The sequence below is a fragment of the Diadema setosum genome, chromosome 2, assembly GCF_964275005.1.
Source record: "Diadema setosum chromosome 2, eeDiaSeto1, whole genome shotgun sequence".
Taxonomy (NCBI): Eukaryota; Metazoa; Echinodermata; class Echinoidea; order Diadematoida; family Diadematidae; genus Diadema; species Diadema setosum.
The window spans coordinates 48,275,554-48,288,257 of NC_092686.1; the positions used below are offsets into that span (position 1 = coordinate 48,275,554).

Genomic DNA, 12,704 nt, shown 5'->3' on the forward strand with positions numbered 1-12,704 from the left:
AGACACCGAAAAAACAGAAAGATATTTCTTGCTTGCTCATGAAGGCATCGACTCGCCCCATTTTGAGAGATGCGATAAAGATATAAAGCAACCTGGAAATTACAGGACCTGGTGTGAAATTATCTGAAAAAAAAAGTCTTATAGGCGAAAAGGTATACAAAGTTAGATTTCACTTTCCCAAAATTCGTATGGCGTAATGCCACTCTTTGTTCAAGTCAGTCTCTGTGAACAGATTGAAATTAAACGATTAGAATAGTAAAAGTTTATAGTAATAGTTTTTAGAAAGAAAACGTATTCTTCGTATCAAATGCAGCGTTGTGTTGTAGGACTGATAACCTAAAATTATTATTTTGGGAATAGGAAGGTATTCTAGTTGTTAGATTATGGATGAATATGTTTTCTTTTTCTCAATATCTTGTCAACACACACCATCATAAGCTGTGGTATGACGGCATTATTACACTCATCCAGTTCGCATAATGGTTGTCGCAAATATGATAGATGAAAACGAGTGAGACATTAAGCTTTCGCTATTTTATGAATGCTACATGTTCTAACCGATTTTGTTTGATTTTGCTGTGCTGTTAAAGAGTAAAAACGAACATTATACTGTATACTGTGTAGCACATGCAACATCAATTCAAAGTCATGATCTCGGCAACCATTTTGATAACCACGGGGCATTGTGGTAATTGACCCATTGATTTAAGTGGTCAAAATGCCCTTACATCATTTCTCCTTTTTTTCAGTTTCACTCCAATTTTGTCAGAGATAATTCTTATTCGCTTATTATGTTGTTATTCATGTTGACCCGGAAATTCCTCGACATACAAACAATAAAGGTAGTAACATCGCCCATTCCCCCATCACCACGAGTGAAGGCGCCAGCCAGCCAGACAGAGCTGAAGAAGTGACTCAGACAAGTAACGCAACTGTTCTCTCAGTTATCTTTACAACTTACGCAAAATAGACCTAAGTTCAATCGAACAGATTTAATTACGTACTACCTGGATGAATCAAAATCTACATCGATATATGGTTATTCATGATTTTTCTTCTGGGTATATGTTCTTCTTTTAAAGCGCAATTCAAAAAACGGAAGACGTGATGAGGCAAAATGCAAGACTTATCCTGCTGTGTAGTCCTATATGAAATTTTTCAAGGTTGCTATGAGGCCATTTTACGAAACATTTTACTTAGATATATATCCCATCTTGGTACGTTCTTCTGTAAGTGTGATTAAAAGGTAGAGGCGTACCAAGATTCAAGACTTGCAGCGTTATTAAGATACCCCCGCGTATATCATAGGTATTCTAAATATGAAGCATTTCCCGTAGATATTTCAGCAATTTCTATACCAAATCATGTTCAAAACTAGTCCTAATGAGTCGAGAACAAGAGTATTAACAGTCGCGATTGTTTTCTGCTCTTGTTAGTTCATTGATTTCCATGTCTCTCAGCTGAGAACTCCCTGAAGTTATTTTTGTATTTTATTTCCACAAGAGGGACTAAACAGAACGATAGTGGAGATAGGGAACATAACGAGAGATTTGACACTTCGTAGACACTGCTTGAGTTGCTCACCTTTGGGCTTTCATAAAGAATATGATATTGCTTCGGTTACATTATTCAGATTTCTTTGTTACTCTGCAAACTTGTCAAAAAACATGTCTTCAAACCATGGAGGTACAAACCCTGTATACCTTCATGTTCAGACTCAATACTCCACGATATTATACAAAAAAAAAAAAAAAAAAAAAAAAACACACCTGAGATCAAGGCAAGAGCCTTATCAGCGCATGCGTAGAAGAACTTCCCCTCGCATTCTCGTCCGTCTCTCAAGGACATATGAAATGAATGCGAGGTATGTGATGAATTGATAAAATAAATCCATGTCCATTTTGTAAATAGAAACCAGCGATGACACCCCTCCTGACGAAGGAGGGATGGTAGGCCTACATACCAACCGTTATTGGACCTCGACAGGAATGAGATTTCGACTAAAAATGTCTGGGCCTGAAATCCGTTTTGCATCATGACAGGATCATTGCCAGAAATAGAAATACCCATACAGCCAGGATTTATGACACACCTTATCAAGGACAGAAGGCTGGGTACATGGCGACGACGCTGTGTTAATGGCGCCAGATTTAGTGAACTCCCTTCTTCTACGAGCGACTCATCGTACATCCGCTCTTTTTTTTTTATGCAAGGACAGTTTTTAACAATATTAACAAGCGATTAGTGTATATTTTGATTAAAAAGACATGCTATTATTCGTAGCTTAATAGTAATTATTCTGAAAAGTTTCTACTTTTCCAAGGAAAAGCGGTGATCCAAGAGGGCCGAGAAAAAACAAACATGTAGGTGCAGGGATGCCACGATCTGAGAGGAGCTGTAAGGCGTGAGATTTTGCTTCGAGGGAGCGAAAGGAGTTTTAGCGATTTGGTACATAGGCCTACCAAATAAGATATTTTTGACTTACTTCTAGTATCTTTGTTGTTGTTGTTGTGGGGGGGGGGGGGTGGTGATGATCGTGGTCATTGGAAATCCATGTATTTCCTTTTTGTGTGGTTGTGAGGAGTGAGAAAAAGCGTCAGGCGTGTGAGCGTGAAAAAAAGACCCCCGAGGAGTTAGTCTTACTCCTAATGCGTGAGACTTGGTAGATGTGTAGATGATAAAGAGGTCACGAGCTGGAGAGGTCTATGCAGCGACAGGTTGTGTTTGAAGTGCTCATAACTATGTGCGTTACGATCGGCAATGCAGACGAATTATACTTTGAACACTTGAATCTTATTACAAGTCTCAGAAAGATATTTTCCTCAAACTTTCAGAGGTGTGCCCTACTGATATTGCTGCGTTCACTCGACCCAAGTGTATTATTAGGTATATATTGATCAGTATATTATTAAGTCATTTAAGTATTTTATAACCTCTTCTCCAAGAACTTATCCAGGATGGGGTATGATCTTAGATTCCCATCTGTACGTTTTAGAAATAATATTAATTGGTTGTGGAATAAGATAGATATTTACATTCAAGTCTCAACTTTGACTCTTCGTGCATGATCTTTATTGTATAACAACGTATGATGGAGGAATATATTTAAGAAGACTACAATGTATATTAAACCTGTTTGATGATGAAAGTATGTAGCTAGCTGAGAATGAATATGTCTATGACTGTTTTATTTTGTGTCTAGAAGTGATGACCATACTATCTCTTGTGTCAATTATGATAAACTCATCATACAATTAATCTTATGAAACTCAAGACAATCATAAAGCATGACAAGCAATTTCAAAAATAACAAATATAATTCTCCAGACTACAGTTTCATCGTCATTACCAAAACTAATCAACAGGTAATAAAACCTGACACCACTATCCTTTCATCATCATGATCAATTTATTCTTCCTCATTCCTCAAGACAAATCACTCTTAACATCATGAGCCATTCAACCATCCATCATAAATACACAGGCATCAATTAGCATTGAAACCAATTCAGGTTTATTGTTAATGTCCACGCAAGGAGAAACAGACAAAATAAAAAGATCTGCTTGCACTTGCATCATCACATCTTTTGCCCACATTCTCTTTTGTTCAGTGATATTTCCTGTCACTTGCAAGTGGCAAATAAGGTTTTGTGCCATAGACCTGACCTCTTCTTAACCACTACACATATAATTATTTTGGAACTGGTGAGGAAAAGGGACGTAAGGTAGCTTTCTGAAAAAAATGGCACAGACAAACAGATAGATGGATAGACAGATAGTAAGATAATAAAATAGACATATTAATAGATATACTCAGTCAGTCACACAGACAGATAGACAGACAGACATATAGATAGCCTGAGACACAGACAGACAGAAAGACATACAGAGTAACAGAGAGTGACAGTAAGATGGAAATACAGACACACACAAGATGGCAAGATAGACAGATAGACAGACAGACAAATCAATACTGTAATCCCAACAGCACCTGTGACAGGCCCCAAGTTTTTGCCAGTAATGTGTTTTTTTTTTTTTTTTTTTTTATGTGTGCAAGAGATAACTGTGAATGAAATATGCTTTGATCAATTAATTTCACAAGTTAATTCAGATGAGATGAAAGGTAATATAAACCTGGATTTATCATACACATAATGTAACATTGCACAATTTGTAATTATGACAATTATCTAGTTACTTCAAGTCTTCTAGTTCACTTCAAGTTGCAAAAATATAAACTTAACTGAGTATAAGAAATATAGTGGAAGGCATAAAGTACAAAATTAAAGTTTTGCATAATGGGATCACAACATCCATATATATAGTAGACAACATGAAATACAAAATCAAAGTTCTGCTTATGGGATTATATAACATCTATATGTACACTTCACTGCAGTGCAGACATATATCACTACACTGGCTTGACAGCATAGGCGAAGACTCATAGCTTCATTAGCCAAAACATGTAGACTGTACATATACAAGTAAACATTTGTTTTCATAAATTCTTCCAATTTTAGAATAAAGCAGATGTACATATATACTATGTCAAGCTGTATAATCTTCTGCAGCAGTAAAACACATCTATATTTATAACTTGAAAAATGGCAGAGAATAATGACCACTGATTCATCCATAATTGATACAGGGTGATATAAAGCAATAATGTTTAAAACCTCCTGATGACGACAACCAATTGTGGTGCCATCCATCCATCACAAAATATTTTTTTTGAGTACTTATAGAAAAGAGTAATTCTCTGTAGGTCTTCCAATATTATCATACATGTACCTTGCTATATACCTGCTTTGACTTGTATAATGGCTTCTGCCTCAACGACTTAGATGTAACCAAGCTAATCGAGGGTAACCGACTTCTCGGTAGATGAGCTACAAGATAACAGTAAAAACATTACCCACTGGTACAACTGTATATTCTTGACACTTATGTCACTTACAAAGAAAAGTAACGTTCATTGGCCAACCCTCCCAATTTTCAACAAACTTGTACATAGCATTTGGTCACACAATCTTGTATGTGGAGTTTGCGAACCAATAGGTTTATAGATAAAGAATGGAAGGATTTGTGAAATTTTCTCTTTTCTGTCTTCTCACTGACAGTCTGCCAGGCACAAAAAGAGAAAAATCTAAGTTATCAAGTAAAAATAATATTATGATAATTCTACAAATATCCAGAGAAGATTGTAACAAATGAAACATTTCATCCTATTATACTGGCAACAATGAAATATTTCAGTATTCTTGTAATTTCTCTTGGGAAAGATACATCAGAACAATCCTCTGACACAGCACCTATTTCCATGTATTACAACACAGTCCTCATGTTTGCAATCTTATCTTCCCATCACTTTCCAAAATGCTCATTCATGAGGCTTTATCATACGAAATAATTCATAGAGTTTAATGCATGAACATTTTCTTTGGACAGTGTTGTACTGATACAGCAGCATCATTTTGTGGCAATAAGAGACAGAGACAACAAACATGAACATGGCTTTTATGTTTTTGTTTGCTTTTTGTTTGTTTGTTTTTTCAACCAAAGATACTCATTTTGGTGTCCTCAATACAATTCTTAACCATTACTTCAACCAATCTTAGAATTGTCTTTTCATTCCTGATTTGCAATAATACATACCGTACACAATAGCTTCTCTGTGGCATGGCATGAATGGGAATTGTGAGATAACCATAATCCTTTATTCCTAGCTCTAGACAAACTGCAAAAAATTACATCATTTCAAATCTTCTTACAGGTACACTCAACTATATGTACATATACACCCCACATGCCCCTTGATTTCTTGGAGAAACAAATGGAAATTCTTGCTACGAAGGAGAAGTCATGTGATATTCTTGAACTGAAGTGTACCTTCTTCCTATCTCAAAATGATTAGTTAGTAAAAATCTGCAAATCATGCATGTCAAAGAAAAAATCCTGAGTTGCAACAATGATAACAATCAGCCAATCGGTGTAAACCTCTTGGTCATCCTGTGGTATTAAAGTGAGTTGTAATCAGTAACTGAGGGTTACAAGCACTATTTCTTGATTTAGAATGAGGCAAAAAACATAAGCAGTTATCTTCCATCAAGTAGATTTCTACCCTGCTCAATCTGTGAAAGTTCATTGTCATGAAAAATGCCCACAAATGTTAATTCAATGTTTCTACCAGTTATCTACTTGACGATAACAGAAAATTTGTGCGATGAAAAGCACAATACTCTTTTTCTCTTCACATAACATCGCTGGGGTGACAAGACCTTGTAGATCTTGTATCTCAAATTGTGGTGAAAATGACTTTTTGAGATCAATGGTCAGATACAGTTAAGTAATGTCCTATCCAAATCCTAGATGTCTTACCCCAAAAATGGAGCCACCACCTCATGTCAAAGGAAAGGCTATCCCATTTGATATTGTGCTTTGGCTGCCATCTTTTTTCCCTCTCTGGAACATTTGGCATTTCGTAGATACGAGGTCCTGTCACCCCAGCAACGATAAACATTTCTAAAGCTTGAATGAAATTGATGTGGCTACAATTTAGATGATATCACAGACAGAAACATGAGAGAAATCAATCAAAACCGTTTATCTCTTGTGATAGTACAAACTTTCTACTGTGCTTGAGGATCCAAACTCCAAGTCTGAGATTACTAAAGGCAGGAATGATACCATTACTATGACATCACTGTGATGTAATGCTACTGTCATCATCACTGAAATCCAGGATCTGAAAAGATAATTAGGAATGCAAAGAGATTAGAAAGTCTATCAATGGAAAAGTTTCTAGTCTTGAAACTGGCATAGTTCTATACACAAGTAAATTATTAAACTAATCTTATGCTCTCTTTTCATTATTGGGCAATGACAGTAAACTTAGCTGAATTAATTATCAAGCTTTCTCTACTGTTGATATAGAATTGTTCTTTATTATTCTTGTTGCTGACTAATGATATGGTCCATCATACAATGGTTTATAACGTGCTAACAGAATAGTCACCATCACTTTTTTGTCGTACAATTCCTACACAAACTCCAAACTTTGCAGTGGTGTGAAAATAACAATTGTGCTGGGGAAAGATAATTTTGATCAGTTTTGCTTGTGTTAATCTGACTGTCGGTGCTGAAGCTCGATTCAAGGTACATGCATGAGAGATAAGAGCAGCACCAAACTTGAAATCAAGCGATGCCTCATCCTGAGTCCTCTACTCACCTCTGCTAATTCACTTTCTTGGTGTAGAAGACTCAATCCCGTCAGATCCTCCACAAACCTCGGCTCGTTAAAGACTTTCAGCAGAAAGTCAAATCCCTCCTTCTCATAGCTGTCTGTGACCACATCACAGCAAGCAGTACACTTATCAAAGCGTACACTGGCTGGAAGAACACAGTGGTAGCGGGCAAGGAACCCTCGGATCTATGCAGACATTAGGACAGGTGGCATTAATTGATAAGAAACTGATTTCCAGGATTGACGCCCATGGTATTTCACTTCCAAGCAATGTGTCTCAATATCAACATATGACCGAGATGCGACTTTCAACAGTCTTTCAACGTGTCTCTCTCTCTCTCTTGTTTGTTTTCTACATCAACTTTTCATAATCATCCTTCATATCCAACATTCAATCAATTGAGCACATACTGCTCTATTCTGTGTGGGATGTGTCAACTAATTATTATCATTCTCTTTATTATTACAGGATAGGTCTGCAAATTACTATACACTGCAACAGAAAATATATAAAAAAGAGTATGAATTGACAAACAAACAACAAAACACTGCATTTCATGTAGACATTAACAGAGAATGAAGAAGAGAGTTTTAAAGATGACACAGGGAGTAAAGAGAAAGAGACTAAAGAGAAATGGAGGTGAACTGACCTGGTGAGGTACCAGACCAAGAGGTGAGACCAGATCAGCTGTGAGGTGAGAATCTTTGGCACTTGTCTCTGCTGCTGCATAGCCCCTGCAGTGTTGGTATACATAATATCACTTGCTTAACATTGATAACTCTACATAATAATGAACGAAAATAATAAGTTTTCCTGACATTAAACTCTCATTTTGGACACTGTGTAATTTTGAACATTTTTGTGATATGGACACTGGAATGAGAGACTGTGATAAAAAGGAAATCTAGCATGTAATACAAGAGGTGTCAGGAATGCCTGTAAATCTTTGATAGAATATCACAGCTCATGTCCTTTGTGTAGGAAGTGTATGAATTAGATAAGAGCATAAAAGAAACATGTATTCTGATAAAATTTGACAGCAAAAATCCTTTGCAATCTACGTGCATTGCCAGGATCACAGTCTGTCACTGTTTGTAACATTTTTGTCAAAGCTTTAACCTATTTCCCATTACATCCTGCTGTGACACAGAAAACACTGACATATGGTTTTGAACGGATGGGATTAATAATGAAAAGTCACATGACCTTGGTAATCTACAGTCATGTGACTCCAGTCACATGACCTCAGATACTCACTCATCTGGATGTTGAAGGATGCTGATCATGAGTTCAACCACGAGGGCAGCAGCCACCATGGATAGACCTGGTCTTGACACGGTGCATTGCTGGTCCAGTGTTCGGTCCTTTGTGGACTGCATGGATTAGAGCAGAGTTGAAGATTAGCATTTCTGTATTACCAGAGGACTAGCTTGATTAGGATTTCAACTAGAACTGTCTTGGGGAACAACGCAAAGCATCATAGGTTATCCATGCCACTTTGAATAATTAGGATCTAGTTTCAGATCAATCATGGTTTCATGAAACAGACCCCTCAATGCTTCTTTGATAGCTGTAGACAATAATACAAATAGACTTCATTGCATTCAATCACATTTAGATTCTGAAGATCCCATCCCTTTATTCATGGAACAGAATTCAGTTATCTTTCCATACCTAAAGCTGTATTTCCCCTCTACGATATTATCAATGGACAGAACTGCAGCACTTGTTACATTAGAGAAACTATATTCAATCAATTTGCTCTGGCAAGCGAGAAGAGACCTCAAATCTTTATAGAAAGCTAATTATAATTGTAGTCTCATCCTTCTTTTGACATCTGTCCAAAGCTTGCCATCTTAACTTGTCATACAGGCAGGCTATGCTTAGGTTATGATATAAATATTCATCTGCTAGATTTGTAGTCATGATCCAACAAAAGGTGGTTGGAAATCTCCATTTGAAGAGTTTTTGTGGCAAAAATGGATGTTGCTCACATCACCAGGTGCCACCACATCATTGCAGAAGTAGCATCCCAGCTTGTGGCCAGGGATATGGGATAGGTTGGAGTAGGAGGAGGATGTGGACGCCTCCTGAGGCTCTGGAGGGGGAGGTTGGTCCTTGGAGAGTTTCATTCCGTGTCTTAACACCAGGTAGGTGTCAAAGCCCAGGGCAGCATTCATGACAATCTGGATAGTGAGGAAAATGACAATGACCATCGAGATGAAGTGACTTTTGATGACCATGTCAAAATTAATCAGGAGTATGACAAATAAAAAGGCACAAAGAAGACATCAGCTGAAGAACAATCCATATATACATGTAATTGATGAATTGTCATTTCTTTCTAAATGTGCATAACTGCTATGTCAGACCTCCCCAAACATCAAATACAATGAAAACTAGTTTTGGAGATTTAGCAGAGAGTAATAGGTGACTCCACCTATTAGACTCTGCCCATGTTTACCTTCACTAGAGAAAGAGATGATGTCACAATTAAACATACAAAAAGTAATATATCTTAATAACATCCTCAACTAACCTGAAACAATATTCCTATCTAAAGAGACAAGGGGTATGGAAGGCATTTGAGAGTGTCATCACTGAAAATTACTCCATGTATTAAACATAAATTGTACTGTACTGTATTGCATTGTATTTACGTAAGAAATGTAGTACATCTTGACAGCATTCTCTAATGAACTGGAAACAATATTCCAGTCTAAAGAGACAAGGAATATGGAAGGCTTTGGGGAGTGTCATCACTCAGCATCACTCCTCAATGACTGCAAAGACAAAGTCTTCCCACCTTCCTTTTACTGCTGCCAATGACTGTTGGTAGCCATCTGCTCTCTCGTGTGTCCATCAAAAGGAACAGCACATCATGGTTATCAATCAGCTCTTCCAACTTCTTCACAGACTCCCTCGCTTGTTGTATGGCTTCCTCTGAAATACAGATGAAACAAAAAAAATGATAAGTACTAGAGGGGAGGGAAGAACAAGTGATAATAGATCAAGGAAGAAAACACAGCAAACTGTATGATTTCTTATACAAATTTTCTCAATTATATGACTACAGCGCACTTACATCATGTATGTAAAATAATCTCATAACCACATCAACTTAAGATGTTTGTCTGGAGATATACAGGGTATTAAGTTGCTAAATTTATTGAATCATTCATCCATCACAAATTCAACAATGTATAAAAATGAGAACAGCTGTTGCAGAAATATCTACAAAAAGTCTGTGCAGCTCTGTCTGAATATATTAAACAGGCATGGACCTAGGAGGCAAAGAGTACATTTCTCTCATTATATATTTTCTTACTTTACATGGCATGCATCTCTCTTCTGATAAGAATGACCCAACAAACTTGCTAAGGTCATCATGCTGGTATAGAATTTGGGGCAGACAACATGTGCATCCAGGAAACTGATGGAATATCACCAGACAGCCCAGATCTCTCATCTTTACCTGAATACCAAGCTTGCTATGATAACATGTCAAGGGTGTAATGAACTCTACTAGTATTTGGTTCAATCTTACTCAGCATCCTTTGATTATAAACTACAACAATCATTGCCATAATCTCCATGAATCACTGTTCATGAGAAATAAAACATCAAACTCCATCAATGTTGTGACTATGCATCTATTGCTCCCGACATATCATGTGACTACACACATTTTAAATGGATTGCTAATCCTCCTTTCCAGCTTCAGATTAACAGCAGTCAGAACTACACCATATCGCAGCACAATGATCTGTACAAAGGTGATGAACTTAAAATGTCATCTACTTCACGGTACATCATAGTTGGAAGTCACCTCTTACCCAGGTTACATTTGAAAACCTCAAGAAAATAAGCACCAAAAATATTGCAACACCGCTCTCTAACAGCAATATTTCATTCATAGAGAGTTTCACTGTGGCTTGCTTCACATCCCCCTTTACAGCACAGGATATGGAAACACCAGACTTGGAGTGATATCAGGTGTGGCAGCTCCAGCAGCCACCATCATTCATGACCCACTTCTCTTATATTGACTTATAGACAGCTATCTAGTAAGATAGCTTATGGAATTTCAATCTCCCAACTCGCAATGGGGAAAGCCCCGTACCTTATAACCCCAAATCTAGATCTTGACCTAAATTTTCTGATAAAGAAATAAGAGTGCTTCCCCAGTCCTCGATACCAAGCATGTATGGGTACTGTTCACACTAAAAACAAAATCCTGTCCAACAATCCACTATGCATTGTAAAGTAGCATATGTCATTCAGTACGTGATCTGATATTGCATAATGTGAAAACTTTTATAGTGACTGCACCATTATTTAATGTTACATAGTCAAGAATTTTTAATCTGCTCCAAACAAAAAACAATAGCTACACCGGACAAAAAGATGATCCCATAATTGACCTGGATGCGACCATAATGACATCATACCATTCCTTAGCCCGACCAGACGCTGTTAGTACGCTGTGTGAATACAGCGTCTAACAGTCGAGGCATACACCTTCAAAGTGGGGAACCACAACACAACTACAAAACTTATGAAAACTTATATGTTTCTTATAAAAAATGTATACGTTACTCACGTTAAGTGTATGCGTGTATTATAGAAGGTTTATAAGTCCATAGAGAGCCCGAACGATAAGTCCAGTGAACAAAAAATGACACTTTCTAGCGCAGTAGAACAGCGCAGGAGTCCCCGACCGTCGGGGTTCATCGTTGCAGAATTCAAAATGGCTAGTTGACTACTCAGCAAATAAGTGCGTGGCCGGGTGCATGGCTGGAAGTGCAGCGATATATATTCCGTGCGTGCGCTCTTTGGTAGCAGCACGTACGGTGGACCGAGAGATCGAGGGAGTGAACTGCCGATTACTAGTATCAGATGTACCGTTCGCACATGCTGCATATAATCATCATTTTCCGTAAGTTGCATAATCTGAATTTGAATAATGATAGCATAGATATAGACTCTCATTATTGAAGATTGTATCAGATGAGTTTGAGGTGACAAAAAAAATCTAAAGTATCAAAATTCAAAGCGATCACAATGCGATCGTTGAACTCTCTTCGTGTTTGGTGGTCCCGACTGTACAGCCCTGTTGCTACCTACAGCGACTGGGCTGTGTATAGTTAACCATTCCTGTATGCTGCTAATGAATGACAGTCTCTGCTTGTATCACTACACAAGGGTTAAACATCAGCCAGTGTGGGTGAGAAGACTTAGAAATGACTTATTTACATCCACATCATTACCAAGATTAGTTTTCATGAAAATAAATTCTAAGATTTGTAAATCTAAACCACTGGATTACAAGAAGAAATTGTATTTGTGTATCTCTGTACATTGGAATGTTTAATCCAGTGCCACTCATACAGCTGCGCCAAGAGAACAAAGCACAAGGTGAACAGACTTGTCATACACTAGTAACACTCCACAGAC

The 12,704-nt window shown here is 37.4% G+C and overlaps 1 protein-coding gene across 1 annotated transcript in view; it reads right to left on the reverse strand.

Moving 5' to 3' along the window:
• Positions 1 to 3,477: 3,477 nt before the first annotated feature.
• Positions 3,478 to 12,704, reverse strand: part of LOC140246320 (ubiquitin-like modifier-activating enzyme ATG7) — a 30,319-nt gene continuing 21,092 nt past the window's right edge. Inside the window, exons 15-20 of the mRNA XM_072325794.1 lie at positions 10,054 to 10,190; positions 9,242 to 9,433; positions 8,505 to 8,620; positions 7,897 to 7,981; positions 7,232 to 7,432; positions 3,478 to 6,748 (exon numbers count right to left, since the gene is read on the reverse strand). Of these exons, the coding sequence (XP_072181895.1) occupies positions 6,704 to 6,748; positions 7,232 to 7,432; positions 7,897 to 7,981; positions 8,505 to 8,620; positions 9,242 to 9,433; positions 10,054 to 10,190 (776 nt within the window). The 3' untranslated portion in view covers positions 3,478 to 6,703. The remainder of the gene's footprint in view (positions 6,749 to 7,231; positions 7,433 to 7,896; positions 7,982 to 8,504; positions 8,621 to 9,241; positions 9,434 to 10,053; positions 10,191 to 12,704) is intronic.